This window comes from Vanellus vanellus (genome assembly GCF_965231255.1).
Source record: "Vanellus vanellus genome assembly, chromosome: 7".
NCBI lineage: Eukaryota > Metazoa > Chordata > Aves > Charadriiformes > Charadriidae > Vanellus > Vanellus vanellus.
The window spans coordinates 30,857,710-30,880,108 of NC_138912.1; the positions used below are offsets into that span (position 1 = coordinate 30,857,710).

Genomic DNA, 22,399 nt, shown 5'->3' on the forward strand with positions numbered 1-22,399 from the left:
AAAGGATCTTGTTTCACTTAAAAAAGCCTTGCCAACTGGCAATGTGTTTGGTCACAGGATACCCGAGTTCCAAGCAGCCACCACTGGAATGGTATTTAAAAGACTTCAGAATCTGCAGCAGCAAATACCCTTCTTTTACTTCTCAGCAATTAGATGGATTGCAGTTGAATTTTTAGTTAAAAAGCAGAAAAAAAATAACTTGTTTTTCAGCAACAGAAGAAAGTATCTAAGAACATTCATCCTGCCTTAAATACAATTATTTAAAATGCTGTTTACAGAGACCCAAGAGATTTGATTATTCTTGTAACATCCAGATTGATGTTGAATATCCTCAGCTTCCCCTTCCCTGCAGAAGACCACACTGCTTAAAAAACATTAAGGTGTTTCTTTAGGTATGGGACAGCATTGAACAGTTATCTTGGTACTCACCTGAAAGTACCCCTCTCCACGTCCTGTCCACTTAGTCGGACATGGATCCCTTCTTTCAGAAAAGAGCCAAAAGCCATGTATTCTGCTAAGGCCCAGTCAACAACCCTGTTCTTGGTCATTTCCAAGCGGGCTCTCAAAATCCGAGAGAGTCCTACATTGGAATAAAGATCAGAAATCAATGGACCAACTTCAGAGATATTTGAGATTCACATTATATTCACCATTCTCCTTCCCCACTGGCTAACTTAAACACAGATCCTAATAAGGTCTACAAATTATTCTTCCAGAACTGAAGTGCAAAGCAACTTGTTTCCCAGGCAAAGGGCTGCATAGTGTTCATATCTTTTTTTTAGAAGAAGAAAATAAGATTGGTCGGGTCAGAAACTACTGAGGACAATTAAAAAAACTCATGGCAAAATACTACTTCTTAAAGATTTATTTTCACATCTCTAACACCAAGTACTGTTTATAAGAGACTGAAAATATCAGCTATCGGGTTTGTGATGTTTTCTTCTCTCTTTCTCATTTTTTCATAGTATTAATCAATACTGTGAATATCATATAAATAGGAAATTGTAGCAGCTGCCAAGGGATTTTCAGTCGGTAACCAAGAGTTATGTTTTTTAGTTTTGGGGTTTTTTTGTTTGGTTGGGGTTTTTTGTGTTTTGTTTTGGTTTTGTTGTTGTTTTTTGTTTTGCTTTGTTTTGTTTTTTTTACATGGTGAAGTTTTTATAACTTGGTAAGCCAAAACACAAGTTGCAACACTGTGACTTTTAAAGGGAATAAAACTTCAAAGCTGCACATGGGAGCTTCCAGCTTTGAGGCTATAAGCCTAGTGTATTCAGTGTCACTTGACACCATCTTGTTTTCACATCTCAACTGATGCTTTTTGCAAGCTGTCCTATTTGTTATTTTGCCATATTTCCCTTTGTTACTTTCACCATTTTTACAAAGAAAACCCTGCTTTCTTTCCACATAAAACAATTTTCTCATCAAAATTATTGCATTTCAATAAAAAAAAAAAATCAATCTTGAAAATTTTCTCTTTAGAATATACCAAACATTTGATAAAACAAAATAATATTCCAATTGTTTGTTGAAAGACCATGAGATATTAAGCTGGTTTGTTCTAGTGGAAGGACAAAGTATTTCAAAAGTGCTCTTCCCCTTCTAATTCTCCCAAAATTTTCTCTTTCATGGCCTTTTAAACTGTGTAAAAGAATCTAGCAAACCAAAGTTTGCTTTGAATCATAAATTTATCTTATATACTGGCAAGTGTTACTTAGTGTCAATGGTTAATCAAGTTACTAAAGACAGGCTGTCTTACCTTTTTAACTAGAATGTGTAATATTAAATTTTATTGACTCACTAATTTCAAATTTATCTGTGTCCAGACAAAGTGCACAAACGTGTAGAAGAGTTTCAAAGTTCATCTATTAATTGTATCTGCTGAACAAGCGTGCAATTGATAACTGTGAGTCCCCTATCATCATTACATGTAACAGTGTTTAATTGTCCCAAAGGAACACAAACACATTGAACAAGTACAGCAGACGTACTTTATCCCTTGATGGATGACTCTGGAGAAGAAAGACCAGCTAGAGATTTTACCAGGAAAAAGAGAAAAAGAGAGCTCTTTCTCCTGATCCTAAATATATTCCCTACCAGCCAACAAAAAAAAAAAAAAAAAAAAAAAAAAAATCCCTAAACAAAGTGTCTCCATGTTTCCCCATGAATGAACATGTTACTGCTCCCTGTAGAGCTGCTTGACTTCAACCTGACCAGGGAGTAAAAGAATTAACTCAGAACTTTGACACAGTGCCAGGTGCTCCCCAGCGAGACAGGCACATTTAAATTCTTACTGTAATAGATGCCAAATTCAGAACTGCATCTCTTCAGACCAAAATCTAAGACTTTTTGAGAAAATGCTAAATTTGTGCTATTATCAATGCTACGTGGTAAGTTGAAAGAAAAACTGTGTCTGAATTTGCCCACACAGAGTCCATTAAGCTGTACTAAAATTAGGCTCATGGTGTACCAGCAATGTTGCCAGTTCCAAAAAGACCAAGCTATATCACTGAGTAGAAAGTTATCTAACCACAAGAAGAGTGTCTTAAGCGGACCTCAAATTACCACTGGTTTTAGCATTAAGAAAAAACATTAGTAATGCTTCCTGAGATTGGTGCCTTACTTCCCAGTATGTCCCACAAAGGTGCTGCACAGAGGCAGCGTTTTCCACAAGGCCTTGAAGAATGAAAGGAGGTATTAACATTACAAAGCGACTTTTACCTCCCTCAAAGGAATTTCTATTCTATGAAATTCCCTATGAAGTTCCCTATCCCTATGAGGTAGGGAACAGAAGTAGAGTGATACTGAAAGAACATCATGCTGAGAACAAGCAGCAGGACCTTAACTGTCACATTCTCCTTGCCCATAGGGTGGAAGAGTTAAAAGAAAAGTCACAGGCATTTTCCTTTTTGGGAAATGACCCAACAGCAACTTGTGCGCAGAAATATAAAATCCGAACAAGAAACGTAGCCACTAGGAGAAACAAAGACTCCAGCTGACCTGCGTGTATTTTGAAGTCTTTGACTGGCACTGAGCTAGCTACATTGCCAATGTGAGTCAGAAGGTCTTCCGAAATGCCAGTTGGAGGACATGACATGCTCTTGGGTTCTCCATCCACGTTAAAGAATCCTGGAAGTAAAAGATTTGGTGAGATGTTAAAGGGCTGATTAAGAGATATCTACGCTGTCCACGATTTATTTAAAAACTCACAACTCTTAAAAGACATTCTAAGCAGCAGCTTAAACCTAGCTAGATCTTCACCTTTCACTGGGAGACACAATAATTTTGATTGTCTGCATGACAACAGAACTTGATCTTACAGGCACATAGTGATTTGGTTTGTTTCTGCTTTCATTCCCTGTGAAGTCCCTGACAGGGACAGACAATAAAAGGCACCTCAATCCCTAATCCCTCAAAAAAAAAAAAAAAGGATCATGAGACACACTCCTTCCTGAAGGCACGGTTAACATTACAGGAAAAACACTTTTCTGCTAAACTGAAAAGGCATCTTTTTCGAAGTCCCACCTTACTTTGCATGTTTTTTTAAGAAAAACACCTTTTTCAAGTTGATCTGGCAGAATGTTTTATTTACTATTAAAAGGGGCAAACCAAAGGTCCCATATTTTATTTTAAAGGAACACTGTCTGATAAAAACCATTTAAGTGTCCTAGAATATGGAGTCAAAATAAAAGCACAATAACATTAACACTAGGATAAGTGAAAGGACACTTTTACCAGGCCAAGGTGAATCAAGCCAGTGCTTGATATGTAGGATCTTGTTATCCTTAGATCTAGTATATGCTTCTTCACATATTCTATCATACTTTGCAATTTCTTCCTGTAGAACAAAAACTTTCTTTTTAAAATGGATAAACATAACACCTTTGTATCTTACAGATGACACCTACTATTCAGTATGATAAAAACAATTATTTAGTTCCAGAAGAAAATGTAGTTACAGCTATGCAAACAAACAATTTAATTTTATCTAGGATCAAATTGCCTTCTAGAAACATGCTTACCCACATTACCCAAATAAATTATTTAGTTTATTGGGCAGGTGTTACAGAGGAGAGTACCAAGAGCTGAAGTTGCAAGCATTACTCTAGAATGAGACAGAACTGAGGTACCAAATATAATTTACAGTCATACTTCTAAGATCAGCATTATCCAGCATTCATCCTTCAGGATACAGAAGCCATTAAAGACTAGAGAAGAACCTCCTAGAAAAACTGGTCTGGCTAGGAAACTTTAGCTAAGACTCTGCTGCCCACACCTATCGATGGCAAAAGATATAAAGCCGTATTCTGTAGAGGCAGAATGCCTCTACAATATCTTTGTTTCAATCCAAAACCACACTCAAGTTACCGAGCTAGCTAATCTTTAAACTAATAAACAGCAATGTTGAGTTCAGTCTGTACAGCAAAACATCTATCCAGATCCTGGATCCAGTCACCAAAGCCCATCACACTACTGGCACACTCTTACAACGGATTCAGGATAGCTAGTTCTGCATGAGCTGTGATCATTCTTGCGGATAACAGAATGCACCTACATAAGCTGCTTTTTTGTTGATCTGCGATACTGTGCCACTACATAGTTAGCCACACCTTCTCAGAAGGTCCTTTGTTGCATCTGCACTCTACACATTCACTTTCAAAAAGATTAAGGTAAAGACCTAACCAGCTTAATACAGGCACCAGACTCTACACTGCATCCTTCTGGAATATTTCAAATGAACTTAGTTGAATTATTGCAGGAAAATAAAAAGGTTAAATTGATTTTATTGCATTACTGCTGGATACAAGCCTGCCAAGGTTATCAACACAAAGCTACCGTTATACCTATGAGCACTCAAATACTGTCTTACTGCTGAATCGAGATTGTAAAGGTGAAGAAGAACAGCTGACAAATGCCTCCATCTCCAACATTCACACCCGATCACCTTTTACAAATATCAGAACTGAAGCAAGTTTTGTTTTTTTTTTCTGTGCAATATGTATTAATTACTTCACAGCACTTTCAGTCCTTTTGTTACAACAATACTATCTATTTTACAGGAAAATCCAAACCAAATTGAATCAGAAAGCGTCAAAGGGTGAAGGCTTATCACAGTAATGAAAGGAAGGTTTTTAAGCAGACAGCACACAGTGACAGTTCTGTCTTCCTGCTGACAGTTTAAGTTCCCTTTAACTCTGTTGACGTGTACCTCAAACTCCTGCAGTGTTACAGTCCCATCTGCAATTAGTTTATCAGCATACTTCTTCAGCACCGGCACCTGCTTATGAATCTGCTTATACATTAGAGGCTGGGTGAACATCGGTTCATCCATTTCATTGTGTCCTCTCCTACGGTAACAAACCTACAAAGGGAAAGATTGTTTCTGTCAGTAAGGAAAAATGTAAAATGAAGTCTCTCGATTTCATGGTTTTACAGAGATTTTAATATGTTTATGATATAAAAACATTTATGGATTCTTGTGGGGCTGTTAGATGTTTGGGTTTTTTAAATGAAGAAATTAAAGGGGATTAAAATCAAAATATGTTTCTTGACTGGGTCTTCTAAGCCACAGAAAAATAAAAGAGTAGTATGTAATACACAGAATGAAAAGTTAAGAAAACGAAGACTTACCAAGTCGACCACCACATCTTTATTAAATGTGTTTCGCCATTCTGCAGCCACACTGCACACATACATCACTGCTTCAGGGTCATCAGCATTCACATGAAAAATGGGAGCATTGACCACACGAGCAACGTCAGTAGGATATGGAGATGAACGGGCCATGCGGGGGTCTGTGGTGAAGCCAATCTACAAATTCCAGAAACTTCCATTAATATGTGGGCACCTCCCTCTACTTTGTTTCGAACACTTGAAGTTTTAATTTAATAGTCATTTACAAAGCAGGGGTATCAGCTTTTCTTTTTGGCTAGCTAGCTTCTTTTTGCTGCCTTAAAAACAAAACAAATCAAACCTAATCCAATTAAGTGTTATAAATTGAATGAAATAAGTGTAGGTGATAAGATATTATCCACTCAGAGTTGCTGAATACTATGATCTTTTTCAGGAGCATCCTAACCATTCTAATTAACAGAGGTGACAATGCCCCCAGTTAATAACAAACAAAAAGAAGTACGCTAGCAACTATTCAGCAGACAAACTGACTGGAAAACGCTCTGCTTGTTACCTGGTTGTTCACCACAACATGAATAGTGCCATTCGTGGTGTAGGATGGGAGATCACTGAGATGAAACGTCTCATAAACCACTCCTTGTCCTGCAAAGGCAGCGTCCCCATGTAATAATATGGACATAACCTAAGAGGAAGGATTATACACACATATTCACACATGTATTAGAAAGCAAAACTCCAATTTAAGCTTCTCCACAGGATTTCTTTGCTCCATATTTCTGTAGTGCTTATAAAGCAGAACTGTACTTTCATAGTAAACCATAGATTTGTCAGCATTCTGCTGCCTTTGCTCTGTTTACAAATGAAAGACAGTTTTAAGCCTACTTCCTAAAGTTACCCTTGAAGTACCATGTCAAAAACCTTATCTAGTTCAACAGGCAATCTATACCTTTTGTGAAGGAGGAAGAGAGGAAGACTGATACAAAACTACTGGTAAACTATTTTAATTAAAAATAATATGAAAAACTACCAGTAAGAGTTACTATATTAAAAAAAAAATCTTTACCTTTTTCCCTGCTGTATCCCCTCGATAAAACTGTTCAGCTTTTGTCTTCCCTTGCACAACAGGATCAACTGCTTCCAAGTGAGAAGGGTTAGCCATCAGGGACAGAGTGATTTTCTTGTTTGTGGCTCGGTTGATCCTTTCGTGGTACATTCCCAGATGGTATTTTACATCCCCAGATCCCTAACATGCAAGATGTAGTCACAATTCAAGAATGTTATTCATACCAACTGCATCCAATTGACTACGCCTAAAATTTGTGCTTCAGTCTGAAAAATGCATCTAGCTTATTGTACATCAGTTTGACACCGTAATTTCGAATTGGAACACTGTTTCTACTTCCTTGTCTTAGTGTCACTATCCAATATTGGATAAATATTTACAGAATGTTGATCCTCATTTCTTTTATATGAAACAAAGAAAGGTGCTGAGAGAATACATACTCAATCAAATGACCTGGAACTTAGTCGTCTACAGTCTTTCCTAAGACACCTTCTGCATGTTAGAGATACAGTATAGTCTTTTCATTTGTTATGAAATTTCACCAAAACATATTCCTCAAACTAGAAAAGAAGACAATGCATTTCAGCAGCTGATAACACTATTTTCTTAATAACCATGACCAAAATGACTTAAAACTACCTTGAATGTTGACCTCTCTGAATAGCTCCATTGAAGAATGGTCTTACCTCATCAGCTGCTTCGAGTTTGGGATCAAACTGGCAGAAGATCTGCTCCAGCTCTTTTCGGATTACGTTAGCCAATACATTCAGCCTACCTCTAAGAAAATTCCAAACATAGTTATGTCTCAAAAATGGTAATAACAGAATTAACAGCGTAAAACTTATAAAATCAGCAAGCTATCTCTGCCAGAATTTACAAGTAAGAAGTTCACTTCAAACTTTTGAACCTGAAACCCTTCATTCTACCCTTCTCTTCCCATTGCAAGTTCCTCCAATGCATTCCCACAGACATTTTATAACACCTAGTTATCCAAGTATGAGCAATGGGTTTTGTAGCTATCTAGCAGTTTTAACATGATGACATTAATAATTAATCAAGGCAGACTGCAAAAGTAAGTTTGATCCTATCTCACCAAGCTGTCTCAGTTCTAGACTCCATGCAATGGGATAGATACCATGGCTGCTGCCACATTTGCTTGCAGCTTTAAAGCACACTGAAGAGAGTTTCACTAGCATTTACCTGTGAAGCCTGTAGCCTTTCACTGACAGGTATTTGTTACACTTCTGTGTTCCCAGTACTCGCTATGACTGACTCTCGCTACCCTAGCTTCTCTAATATCAACTTTGCTAATAAAATTCTAGAACCCAAAACTTGTCTCAAGTCAAGAAGCCCATTTGTTGGGGGGTTTTCCATTGACATTACCTATGAGGCATCCCCATTATAACATATTCAATTCCCATTTCACTGGATTTATCAATGATGGTCTTAAGTGCAGGAATCATTACTTCACATCCTTCCAGACCAAATCTCTTTTCGGAAGACCACTTGCGAGCAAGGAAGTCCTCAAATCTTGGCCAAAAAGAAACCCAAAGAAACAAGAAAGAGTGTTTGTGTTAAGATAATGTAGAAAATACTTATCGTCAAACATCTTTTAGCAAATAAAATTACATTACACTGTTTTAAAACATCTGTGAATACATATTTTTAGGCCTCGAAGTAAGTCACATGTAGGGAGGGAGACATAGGAGAGAATTTAGTTGTCTTCCTCTTCCATCTGAGAAGTATTTACCAGGACTTTGAAACAATTCAGACAGGAAGAAGAGTCTCCACCTCAGACAAAATTCACTTCCCAAGTTAAACTCTGCTCCTTCCCATGTATACAAAAGGTATACTGACCAGTGGGAAGGCAGAGTAACAGCAAAGTCTCTTCTGTGGATTGAAGAAGACATAACAGAGAACCTGCATTTTCTGGAAGTGACAACTAAATACTTGTAGAAATGGAGTAGAAAGCACGCCTATTTCTTCGGTCCTATTCATGGCAGGGCTCTTCAGACTGCGTGATGTAACGGTTGGTAACATGCCAAGAACTAGGACACCAGTATCTCTGCCTCAGCTGCAGCAGGAGAAAGATGTCGATCCTTGACAGCTCTATGTTCTTTCATTCTTTAATGCATTTGGGCCAGAGGCAATGCGAGCGGTTAAAAAGTATCTTTTAACAAACGCTGAAAGGATTATATATTGTAAAGCTTGGAGATACAAAAGGCAAAGAAAATACATCTTCGTGAGAATGACTGTATTGGTTACATCATCTGTGCAATGCCTCAACTCATTACACTGCCATAATCCATTAATACTCAGCTTATTCCTCACTTAGGACGCTGACATTTACCTCTTTAGATTGAAGTCCTAAAAGCAGCGAAATGAAGAGCTGCCAGAAGACTCTCCTTAGCTCACCCATCAATACCCTTACAATGCAGGCATCTAAGCAACAAGCCAGACCCTCAGCTGAGCTACGCTGCCAAAATTCCTCCGGCAAGTCTGCAGGGCTATGCCAGTTTATATAAACTGAAAGCGGGGCCCCACGTGAACAGCAAGTCCTACAGGGCAAATCAAAGCGGTGGTTGCACATGCTGTTTTCCTCCTCTTTGCAGCTGCAAGTTAAGCCAGTATTGGACAGGCAGAACGTTCATTATTTGAGGCAAACTGCCACTAAGCGTGCAGAATGACAATATTCCCCAGTTGCATCTTGCAAGTCCCCCATATGCCACTGTGAGTTCACAAAGGCTGGCAGCTCATCCGCTGTCACTGCCTGTGTTCAGCACCTAACAAGGAGCAAGTCTTATGAAATAACACTTATGAAAAAAGACTTATAAATGGAGATGGTTCATACCGAGGGCTTATTAAACAAACTTACTGAAGTGCAATATTCATTTGACCATTAAGTGACTTTTTTTTCCTGTTTAAATGACACTTTTAACCAGACAAACAATCTTGCTATGATACTGGCAACCAAAACCTGGTAAAAATATCTTCCAACACCTCCAACGAACACTTCATTTTTAAGTCTTTGAATATAGAAGTTTAATCAAAAAATGTGTCTTTATAGAACTCTTGTGCTTATCAAAGGACATACAAACTGCTTCAGATTGTAAGAACTGTAATAAATCTTGTGTCTGAGAAGACAGTCTTGTTCTAGGGGTGAGAGGGTAATTCAGTCTCTGGGATCACAGTATTTCCATACAGATACCCACAATGGGAGCAATCAATAAGCTGTTTCCAAACGTGCTTTCATATATTGCAGAGACCAAAACTCCCGCTGCCAGGTCGTGCAACAGTACAGAACATCTTGGTATACCTCAAAAGGAAAAGGGCAAAAACAGGACTTGAAATCACATTATGCCTCTCAAACCCAGTCCCATCTTGGCACAGCTTTCCAAAGAAACTGTTAGCATCCCAGCGAATCAAGAAATGCTCATGTCAACATTTCAGCCATCTAAAAATTCTCTTTGAGCTGACTGTTAGGATGGCTTCCTTTGATCATGTGCTACTAGAAAGATGCACAGTAGGTAGAACATAGCAGAAGATCAGTATATCCAGCGTTGTTCTGACACCTATTTTCTGAAACAGGTTATGAATCTAACACAGATGCATATTACTAGTCTGTTAAAACAATTTTCTCCCAGTTTATCCCAAAACCCAATGAAGTCATTGCCAGATATGCCACTAAAGGCTGCACAAGTGATATAGGACACAACCTGCCATGTAAGAAAACAGAATACTAAAGATCATTGCACAGATGCTGGCATACCTCAGGGCACACACTTTCCTTTGATATCACAGCCAGGTTAACTACACCCACCTGTACTCCAGATTTCACTTAGACTCCTCACATCTACCTCAGCAGTTTACAGACCACACCAGCTTACACCCAGCAGTCACAGAGCAGATTCCCAGCACCACCCCAGCGTACCTCATTGAGCGCACCAGCCTTGCCAACAAAGTTCTTTTTTCCTCATTAGTAAACTTCATAACTCCTGGCGTCTCAAACTTCTGCCGGATCCACTGGCACTGCTCCACATCGTTGATGAACATAAACTCCAAGCCAATGTGTTGGCAGTAGGTATTCTAGGATGTGAAAACACCAACACAGAAGCTTTACGAGTTAATGGGCCATGAAGAAACAAATACATTTTTTTTAAATTATATTTTCTTCTGAAAGCTATCTTATCTTCTTTCTCTTCCATTATATCTCCCCCCCAGTAATCCTATAAGCAAATAAATTATTTTACTGAATCTAGTTTCGTGCCAGAAAGCTTTCTCTACAAAGTAACATTTCAAAATTTTGAATCTGGAAGATTCTCATTTGGTAATACATTCAAAGTAGACCAATAAACCTGCCTTAAACTGACTGGCATATTTCACCTAACTCGCTACTGCTCTTACAGGCACAATAGAGTCTTTTCTTTAGATGCACCAGCAAAGATTTCAAGTCATTTATCAAAATTTACCCTGTCTTTTTTAAATGCCACCTGAAATCAAGCAAAAAAGACAATGAGAAGACAGCTATGAAGCCTTGCACAAACTATCTGGTAACTGCATTCTTTTTCAGATTTCCAGCCTTGACAAGCAGCTGAGAGCAGAGAAAGAACAGGGGAAAATGCAAAGGTATTTCAGAAATTTTATCTCCTTGTTCTATTTTTTTTTTCTATTTTTCTTTTCCTTACCTTAAAAAGAATATTTCCCTAGAAAAACATGTCCAAAATACAAGTCAACCGAAGTGAGACCTAGTGTGAGTTTAATATGAGGCAAAACCACTCTGAACACATAGTATGTGCTTTCTCTCTACTGCCTCTAAACAGGAATCTAATGCTAACTTCAATACAAAAAAATTCCAAAGCTCTGGAGATAAGGAAACCAGAGGGTTATTTCTCTTTAACACAAATCAGTTCCTTGACGCTTTAAGGTTTTGCTATTGATTCTGTCCATCTATTTGCACGTCACAATTTTAAGGATTATCCCTTGAAAATTGCTGCACAGACATGTTACAAGTGCAAAAACCAAAAAGCAAATAAAGAGGTCAAACGCCCAACGGAGATGCTGCAGCTTAACAGCTTATGCTTCAGCTAAGCCAACGTAATAGTCAAATGTGCAAGTCCACACGTTCTCTCACACTTGCAACAGGTCAAAGCTGTGAACTCTCATTTGCTCAGTAGCTTTTTTTAATGGTTTGGGGTTTTTTTTTGTTTGTTTGTTTTTTACATTCTTGTAACTCATTTCCATATTTCATCCTTTAAAATATTTTCTCCCCCCTGGCTCTTTTTACTCCAATGGATTTCATTACCATGCAAAAGAAATCTCCACAACTTCAGTATTCCAAAATCCTGCAAAAAGCACAGTCGGGAATATCCAATACTTACTAACTCCATAGTTTACAAATTCATTACCATTCGTACTTGCTGTTTTGCTATTTGGAGATCCCCTCTAATTATATTTATTCCTTTAAATTATTTTAGCTTTGATGATTTCACATGGCATAACCATAGCACCTGTCAGATAATGAAACTCTAGAAAGAGCATTGGGGATGGAAAACACAGACCATCACTGGGCTTTCATGAATTTGGTACCCAACCCTCACATTCTTACTCAGGTAAAAGTCTCACTAAAGCTAGAGCTCTGAGAACAACCCTTGCACATCCTGAGTACTGCATGCAAAGGTGTTTCATCCATGGTAAGACACTCAAAAGACCAGTTCTAAAGGCTCTACTCCTTTTAAACAACATCAGCTCTTTACAGAACTAGGGCCTAAATTAGTATTCTACCATATTCCCCTCTTTTATACTCATCATTAATCCATGTATTTCACATATCCAGGCAATGAAACTAATGGCGCTGCCATCTCTAGAAACAGTACATGGGTTATTTTTAATGTCATTTGAATTCTTTACATGCTCTATTAATAATTGACAAATGATAAGTTTTTTTTGCGACTGACAACTGGAAAAAAGTTCACTTCTGTTTGGATGAAAACAATCACAAATTAAGAAATGTCCCACTGACCTCCAGCCGTTTGATGATCTCTCGTAAAGAAAGACTGTTCTCATTTCCTCCTATGAAGGTGGTTGTTGGCAGCTGAAAGACTTTGTCCAAATCTGATTCATGCAAACCATAAAACCCTACAACAGGTACATCATCAATTTGCAAGGCAGGGCAGGAGACAAAAAGGAAACCAGCATTGTTTTTCAAACCACCACGAATTAAGTTTAATAAAGCAATATTAAGAATGAAGGTACCAGATTAAAAATCGGAAGCATGAATATTGTGGCGGCATCCATTAGTACAATGCACTTTAGTCTGGATTTTAAAAAGATATGTTTTAATTAGATAGTTATTGTTTGATTAGAAGTGCCAAACAATTCTTTCTTAAATGCTCAGATAGAACAATGGAAATCAAAATCAGCTAAACCTTTTTATGTTTTAGCATATTAACATACACGCCATCAATTCTCCATATTGTATCCTGCACTTCACTATTTAGTAAAATAACTAACTAATGACTGGGGTTTCCTCCTTGCTCTATCATGAGCAACAAACACAAAAAGAACCACTTTTCACAGACAGAACCAGTTGGTTGGAAGCATACTAGATTCGTTGATACAAAATTAATAGATAGGCTAAGAGAAAACACAGAACTGTGCAAACACTCTGGTAGAACTTCCAAGGTATCTCTATTCACCCTCTTTCTCTTTATAGGGAAGTTAGTTTGAAATAGCCATGTAATGAAGCTCTACAGCTCTATTTCCCAACCAGTGACCCCTTGTAAAACAGACAGATTTAATCACCCACGCACCCCAACTAACACAAAGGCTTGTTTAAGCATATTGTCCCATCCTGATTTAGACATATTTAAACTTTTTCTGGCTGAGAATATGTCTTAAGAACATATTTAACTTAATCATTATGCAGCTTCAAAAGCCAAAATACGTAACAGACAAGACTGAAAGACTGGTATCAATGCAAGTCACAGGTTTTGCATGATAAAGTTTAATCTAGACCTGAGAAATGAAGAACGCAAGATTAGCTTCTTACAACTATAATAAGCAAATGAATAAAAAGTAGAATACACACTACATACAGGTATAGAAACATGTATACCTAAAAATAATATGTGTGTGTGCACATGTAAAAATATTTTAAAAGCTAAGAATAGCTTCTCTGTTTTAAATTTTGAACTCTGTATCTTAGTTCCAGATAAGCTCCAGGCATCCACTTCAGCACTGATAGGACAGCCTGCACATAACTCTTAAATATAGAATAGTGCTCCGTATTCCCTGTTAAATTAAGTTTCTGAAGATGAAAGTGAAAAAGCAATTTAAAGATGAAATAATAACAGAACTTAGCATTTAGAGTTGAAGTCAGGCCACAGGACTGCATTGCCACCACTTTTACTATGCACACCTTTTGTGTTTTAAAAAGAATATAGTTAAAAATAATATATTTTAAAATATTAATATATTATTAAAAAAAAAAAAAAAGTCAAATCTGGAGTGACCAAAAAACAGTCTGTGTACCACTATTACTCCTTTTTGATACCATAATAGGTTTTTCCAGCACCAAATTAATTCTGGTTTTCTATAATGAAAAAGAAAAAAAAAAAAGGAGAAAAAAGGATGGGGGGAGGGACACAGGGGATGGCAGGGGCATTAGTGTAATTTGAAACAAAGCAGTGCTAACTTCCTATTTCTTTTTCCTTCGCTGACTTTCTGTCAGACTTCACAGACACTTCATGTTCTGTCATGCAAAAACCAGAACATGTATAGGATTGATGTGGCCACACACAGAACATCTGTGCTTTGTACTGCAGCACTGCATATTTACTGAAGCATCACCTCATGTTTAAAGAGATACAACCTTATTGAAATCCAAGAGTTCCCGAAAGCAATTCTCTAACTTGAATCATGCAGTATGTACACCTGTAACTAGCTGCATTTTTAGAATCAACTCCTAGTAGAAAGTTCCTACCAGGAGGTTTCTCAAAAAAGGAACCAACTCCTAGTAGAAACTTCCTACCAGAAGGTTTCTCAAAAAAGGAACCAGAAGACCGGACAAGAAAAATGCACAGAAAAATCATACACTAAAATACTTTCTGTACTACCAGAGATCTGTCATAATTTTCCGGCCCGGAACATTCAAGGATAGGCAACATTTGAGATCCTTCTCTTTCTCTTTTTTTGCTGTGCCCAGACTAGGTTAGGAATTTTGTCTCCCCTCACAAACTGAAACATCAGCTCAGTTACACTCTCAGACACATACCCCCATCCCATTCACAGGCCTAGCATATTTTCTGTACGCTTATGAGGGCTTCAGGACGATGCCTTCTGACCAGTCGCAACACTCTGTACTAAACTATCTGTAGAGTTTAAAGAAAATTGTATTGACGTGCTAGCCATCACCCATGCTCCAAACAAATTACGTTTACTCAGTAAATGTCTAATGTATTTTCTAGTAGGTACTTCCCTTTAATTAAAGCTGACAAACTTCAAAGAGAACCCCTGATTTGTCTAAGTATCTCTGTATTTACAGTCTTGAGCACTCCACTGCCTTTATACGATCCAGGGTCAGAACCGCTTCTTTTCCTACTACCAGAAAGAGAAAACACTGCAGCAAAGAAGCAGTAGATGTACTTACAATAAAATTAAGCAGAACGTGTTTTATCTACTACTTGCACTATGTTTTATGTCTGGTCCAAAAAGCTTCCCTACATATCAAAGAAGAAATGATTCAGCATCTTTATCAAGTAGAAAACCACCTTTTAAACACACCAGGTATATTGAAGATTAGAGAAAAATCAATCAGATGTTATTTTTATTCAAGCAGAGATGAGCAAAGAAACTGATCAGTGCAATTTCTCAAAGACATGCCCTCTTAGCAACCAGAAAAACCTTTGCAAAAGCAAACCCTAATGCATTACACGCTTCCAGCAGTAAACTAAAATGATCGCCATTGGATGATATACAAGAGTCAAGAACTCTACACCTTTCCTGTTTTCTTCTGATAACTTCAAACAGACTTCTTCAAGTTATACAGAAGTATAACAAGTATCAGAGGCTAGAATCCAAATTTGGTATGAAATTCACCCTGAATTCCTCTATCCAGCATTTTGTTTATTGCTTGTTTTTCCTATTGACTAGCATTCAGATGTCTGCAGTCAAAACACCTATCAAGCAGAATGGTATAAAAGTAATTTAGATTACCAGAATCTTGGCCTAATGTATTGATTTGTATGAATATCCGACGTGGTTCAAAACCATAAGATTTGGGGTTTCTATAAAGTGTTTATAATCATCATTCATCAGAAGGTGAATTCACAGGACCATCACCTGTAATCTCAGAGTGGAAATTCCACCATCCTGAAATTTAAGCCTCCTTACAGATGTTCAAGGAAACTATTTCACGATATCAGCAAGCAGAAAAGTTAGAAGCTTCCCTGGCATGTCTTATTAAATCACCTCAGCCCAATGAGGTAAAAGAGACAAGTGATGTTTGCAAATAACATGGCATATAGTGTACGCACCAAGTTTATCGATTGTCGTGATTAAGTCAGATGGAACAAACGAATCCAAGTCTGCATCCAGAATTCCAAGGGGATCCAGCTGAGCCACATGATGGCCACGTATCTGAAAAACAAGGAAAGTGAGAGAAAAATGAAATCACACTAACAGAAGTCAGACAAAGGGCAAAAGTCACAGATATCTCTCCATAGTATGTGTATCAGCCATAAAGTCAAGCAAGAAAACATCACTAAATGTCACGAGAGGGTCATATTTCCCAAGTGCTCCCATAAGACCAGAAAATAAGCATTATGTCTCTGGATACGTACACCGCCTCTATCAAAAACTGCCCTACACACATTAGAACATAAGCTTTATTTTGTCTGACATACACTTTAAACTGGAATTACACTGAAGTCTAAGTAAAGAAAACTAATAACGATTGTATTCTAAATCTCTGGGCAAAATTAAGAAACTATGATAATTCAGTCATGTTGTATTTTTGCCTGAATCCGCTTTCCCGCACCTGCAGAATACTAAATACAGCATTGCTGACCTAAAAGATAGATTGGTGCTGAAGTTTGTATCAGAAGTGAAGGGATCACTCTTCACGAGCTCTCCTCCACATCAGATAGGATTTATTTTCATTCATGAAATTTCAGGAATTTCATCTATGATAAAATTGACGTTCAAGACAACGAACAGAAATTCAACGGGGAACACAGCCAACTTTCAGTTATCAATATGACTGCTGTTAATGCATGCCACAAGTTGCTATAAACTAGTGCTTTATATTAACATATAACACTGTAAGAGAAGAAATAACAAATTGATTCAATAGAGCCCCAAATAAAAACTTTTTTTTTTTAATACGACGTCCCTTGTGTGTGATTCTCATATACCAAATTGGCTCATCAAAAGCTTTTTATAGATGAATATATGAATATTTTCTCCTTAATATTTTTCTTTCTAAGGACAAATTCACATCACATGGATAGAATTTCATTCACACTACTAGTATCCTAACTGTCTCTGAAAAAAAATATTAATAAACTGCAATATTGAATTTCATCACACAGTAACAGAGTGTGAATTAAGTGTAGGTCATCAAGAAGTGCCTTGTATAAACACTATTCAAATGTTCTGCATTTGCAGGAGAGTTCATAACGAAATGCCTTCTACTCACAAGCAGACAGAAATATGGCACCTTTTTTAGAACCACCAGCCCCGTAAATTCAGCCTGGCCTCTGAGATTCTTTGCATCTCATGAATCACCAGTAATAAAACTATGACAGGCCAAATGATGCCCACGGCAACATCTGTGCCACCTCATTGTTTATAGCGGCACAAAGTCTATCTGACTGGAACTAAGCAAACAATTCTATCTCAAGCATCATCAACAGGAAAGAACTCACCTCCCTAAACTACATCTGCTCTGCAGTATTAGTAAGTAGGAAGAGGGAGAGGATTAGCAAGAACACCAAAACCCAGAAGAGCAAATCAGTAAAGCACTGTGCCATTACGCTCCAGAAGCAGTTTGGTCTGTAACTAAAATACAGTGTTTTCCTCAATATCAAGTTATTTTTTAATAATTTCCACTTCTTTCACTGGATACAGAAAATAGTAACAACTGCAAAAATCAGAGATCAACCTTATGAAAATACATGCATGGAAAATTTTCATCGATTGCCATAGTTTTGACTAAATGCAAGTACAGACTACCTGAAACTAGACTTTAAAACCATATTTTCTAGTCATAGCTGCAAAAAAAAAAAATCTACATTATAAAAGAAGGCTCAGCAACTTAATTTATCTAGACTAATTTTTGTTAAGTACATGCCTTTCACTGGAAATCTTTCTTTCAGTGCGTCTGGTGCTCTGCATTAGAAAAAGCAATAGATAAGTGCCTTTTCAGAAGACCAGCTCGACAGACCACAAAGCAGTTTACCACAAGAACCATAAAATACCGAGAGGTTTGAGAAATGAAAATTCTGTATCCTTCTCCATTTCATTTCATTATCAGGCAAAGGAAGGTCACAAATTGATTGTATCCCATCAACGCTGAACTTAGAGGGTGTTAAACACCTTTTAAAAACAGACAGTTGCCTTAGGTAATCCTCTTTCATTGTTTGTCACAGACACATGGGTGCCTGCCATTTACACAGATCTTTCTGTTCCATCACTTGAGTTGCATTGCACACACTTTCAAATACAGGAAACAAAACAGCAATCCCTGAACTATTTTCAAGTAAATGGTGTCAAAGCAGCCTAACAGTCTCCAATTTTCTCTAATTCTTCAACAAATTTTTACTGCAACTGAAAGTGAATGGGCTGAAGTGGTTGTTTTCTACGTAGCTATTTATAAGCAAGTTTCATATATTTTTTACATTCAGAAACCTTTCTACTCTCTTACAACACCTCTCCAACAGCTGGATGAACATGCTTCATAGCTAAATCAATGGTGACAATGCCACGTGTACAGAAAACAAAGGTTTTAAAAATAGTTCCTCTTCTATTATTCTGATGATAGCAAATGAGTTAAAATTCTTAGTGCAGGGCAGAAAAGATCTACCCAAGAAGTCGCTACAGTTTGACTTGAGAAGCTACGCACTTAAAAAGAACCCCACTAAATGTTTAGATCTGTGTTGAGCAAAATATTCCTTTTTTGCTTGTTTCACACTGTTTTTAATCCTTTTATTGAAATTAAGATATTAAACATGTCTAAATAAAAACGTTTAAACTCGTTTTACATTTAGAAAACATCTAAGCTGTAAATAGCACTGTGCTATTTTCAAAATCTTCCTTCTTTTAGAGGAAAAGGGGAAATTAGACTTAATTTCTTAATTTAATGAAAGGGTTACAAAAATCCGAGTCTGAAACAAAGTCAACTTTGGTAACAGCTCTCTAAAAGAAATTATTCAAAGCTGACCCAAACTCAGTACCATCAGCCTCCCAAAATTCAAATTCTGGTTAATTCATTATTTCTTCTCTCTTTTTACCTATAATCCTGATCAAATCAGGAATCTCAAAATTCACACTAGGTGTACGAGAAGACAAGTGCATTTCCTCCTTTCTTAAAGAAAGGTAGTAACGTTTAGTAATACAAACTTTTCCAGAGGTGAAGACAAACTGGGACCATGGAAAAGCGATCAGGAGATTCATTAGTACCAGTATATCCAGGAAAACTCCATTCATATGAAGCAAACTATTTCAGAATACTTAGTTTTCAAATTTGCTCAAGTAACTCATTAACTCAGAGACACACATGCACACAAAAATCTTAATACAGCCAAGTGAGCCAAAAGAATAGCAAAGGCTAAGCTCTGATATGTTTGGCTTCAGCTCCTGGTAACCGGGAAAATCTATCTATGATAGATTCACGTTCCCTTTCCCAAATGACTATCTCCATAAAGAGCTTGCAGGATAAGCCAGATCAGCATCAAGGCTGTGGGTAATCTGAAACCTGAGTTTGCTAAACCAGAGGAGCACCCCAGTCTGAATCCAGGACCTCAGTGTTCAGACATTGTGCAGCAAAGAAAAGACCGTCTAGTTCAAGACATTCTGGATCAGAAGCAAGACAATAGTCAAGACTTAAGACCAGAAAACAAACAAGAACAAAAAAAAAGGAAAGAAAAAGGAAGAAAAAGGTTGGTTGCAAAGGAGAGGCCCTCCCGCAGCTACCCCAAAGTACACTTACTTGGTATGCTCTTATCAAAGACTGCACAGCAAGGTGATCTTCAACAAGCTTTTCAGCTTTACCCGGTGTCTGGGCCAGGCCATGGCTCTGCAGAAATGATGCCTGCCTTTCCAACTGATCCGGTAGATGGGGATCATATGCTTGGCCAGCATTAGCGTTTCGGAAAAACAAATCCCAGGACTGGACATGTGTACAGAGAAAGAAAGAAGAAAGAAAATGTATTACCTCAAACAAAAGTCTCAACCAGAAGCAGCTCCTTCAAGCTGCAAATGGTACCTCACTACATTACAGTATTAAATACCACTAATAGCCAGCAAAAAGAGAGCACTAGTATGTCTGCATTTCGGTAGCAGCAACTGTGTGTTTTGTTTACAGAGAGCCCTTTTCACCTCATTTCTTACACTGAGCTTGTTCAGTGGAAAACTCTCCAGCACATGCAAGTGCAAAGCATCTTCATACATTATTCATTCACACAGCTCTTTTTAACTTTGATGTTTATTCAGGCAAACAGTAATAGGTATGATATTATGCTGCTGGTAAAGAGGTATCAAGCCTATAAAACTGAAAACCTTAATAAATGAAATTAATCCATTCCTTTAATGATACTTAAAGAATTTATGATACTTCAAGACATTCACTGAATGTGCTACATCAGAATCAGTCCTTAAGGGTCTTGAACAAATTGTTTAAAAGCAATTACAGCTTTTCAAGTGAGGCTTTTGATCTAAGATCCTTCCCTCACTAGCTTACGTTACCTTACTATGAAAGAAATTATGGACCTGGTTTCAGGTGCAAGTCATAACTTTAGAAGATTACATATTTCAGAAACTGAAACACAACAAACAAAAGATCCTCTTATTTCCATCTGCACTTTTACATAAACCACTTCCTCCACATATGCCCAAACATGTTTCTCTTAAACTGATTCCATTCCGAAGAGGTGGCCGCTGTCCCAGGTTAGAATGGTATTAGATGCCAACAGACAGCAGCAGAATGGGATAAAACATCTGAGATGCTTATACCCAACAAAGAAGAAAGCTTGAACTAGCAGGGGACTAATCAATACTTGTGCTTAGCTTACAGTTTCCATAAAAGGTAACGAAAAGTCATAAAACACTTTCCTTGGTTTGGCTAACTTAGGAAAGAAAGGAAGCTATTTCAAAATTTTAAAATCTTTCTGACTGGAAGAGAAGAACTGTAAAAGCCGAATTTTGTTTTGTACAGTGCATGTTACTTACCCTGGCTGTGAGCTTGGAATTAATGCATTTCAAGGAACCAGTGCCAGAAGAGACAAAATGTAGCCCAAAGATTTGATTTTAAAAAGACCATTACTTAATATAGACATTACAGTATATACAAAAGAATCAAAATAATGTAATACCCACACTACACTACAGAAGAATATTTATAAAATTCTGGTTTCTTAAATAAAAAGTCTTCATATTGAAATTTCTACAAGCTTTAAGGTGTTCAGAAACACTATGAGAGGGGCAGCAGACAAGAGCTAAACATCACCCAACCTTCCAAGTTCAAGTTATGCAAGTGGGAGGACTCATTGAACCTGTAGGCAGGAACCTCATCATTAGCATGAAGCCTCTGCACAAGAAACACTGCTTTAATGCACCTCACTTCTTTACTAATGCAAAACTGCATTGATACAAATATGATAAACTTAATTTATCAACCTGCTACACAGACTTGACCTAAACATAGCCTAACTTTCATACACCATGACAAATTAAGGCAGACAGATCATTCTATGATTCTATCATGCTTGGTGGTCAGTTCCAGACACACTGATGAAGAATTCATTCCTCCTCCCTTTTCTCATTTATGCCCATTTCTTATATTCTTCTTAGCTTGACACCTTTCTAGCAGCACTGAGATTAGAAATCTGAATTAAACAATAACCTATACATTGGTCTAAAAAAGTCTATTACTGAAATTGCATCTCCTTTGGTATTGTCTCTATACACCTTCTTACTCTGTATTGTTATTCCATACCTATACAGCACCTAGCCTGACAGTTCGTAGATCCCAGACAGTGAAAAACAGATACAATCCTTTCGTGTTACAACTAAGGCTGCTTAGACTGAAGGAATTATTTTGGCAATACACAGTTATTTACTTTCATTAAATTAGGAAATTCCAAACACACGTTTGGATCCATGACAAATCTGACATTTGGTACTCAAAGTTTTAATAAAGTGTATGCTTTTCTTCTGTTAAGGTTCCTTCCTCACTTTTTCCAACACCATGATACACGTACAATGATGATAATAATATAACTATTCCTTTGTTGAGTCAAAAGGTTTACATTTAGATGTAAAAGTCAGAGCACAGTCCCACAAACAATTGAATATGTTTTTAGACAAGTGCTCTGCTGAGACGTTTGCTAACAAAATCCAAATAGACTTGCCCAACAAGCTACCTGTTTAAGGAGAATGTGCATAGGATCCTTTCTTCATGCAAACTCCCAAATACAAAGAAATACCTTC

The 22,399-nt window shown here is 37.3% G+C and overlaps 1 protein-coding gene across 2 annotated transcripts in view; it reads right to left on the minus strand.

Annotated features, from left to right (window-relative positions):
- Positions 1-22,399, minus strand: part of OGDHL (oxoglutarate dehydrogenase L) — a gene marked incomplete at both ends in the record, with an annotated part of 51,462 nt that overhangs the window by 24,076 nt on the left and 4,987 nt on the right. The window contains 13 exons of one of the 2 annotated variants that reach the window (XM_082486215.1): positions 430-580; positions 2,998-3,126; positions 3,733-3,835; positions 5,207-5,359; positions 5,629-5,808; positions 6,185-6,313; positions 6,695-6,874; positions 7,381-7,471; positions 8,078-8,224; positions 10,626-10,780; positions 12,714-12,829; positions 16,228-16,330; positions 19,902-20,081. In XM_082486215.1, coding sequence (XP_082342341.1) covers positions 430-580; positions 2,998-3,126; positions 3,733-3,835; positions 5,207-5,359; positions 5,629-5,808; positions 6,185-6,313; positions 6,695-6,874; positions 7,381-7,471; positions 8,078-8,224; positions 10,626-10,780; positions 12,714-12,829; positions 16,228-16,330; positions 19,902-20,081 — 1,817 coding nt within the window. The remainder of the gene's footprint in view (positions 1-429; positions 581-2,997; positions 3,127-3,732; positions 3,836-5,206; positions 5,360-5,628; positions 5,809-6,184; positions 6,314-6,694; positions 6,875-7,380; positions 7,472-8,077; positions 8,225-10,625; positions 10,781-12,713; positions 12,830-16,227; positions 16,331-19,901; positions 20,082-22,399) is intronic. The other variant, XM_082486216.1, reaches the window with a different exon arrangement.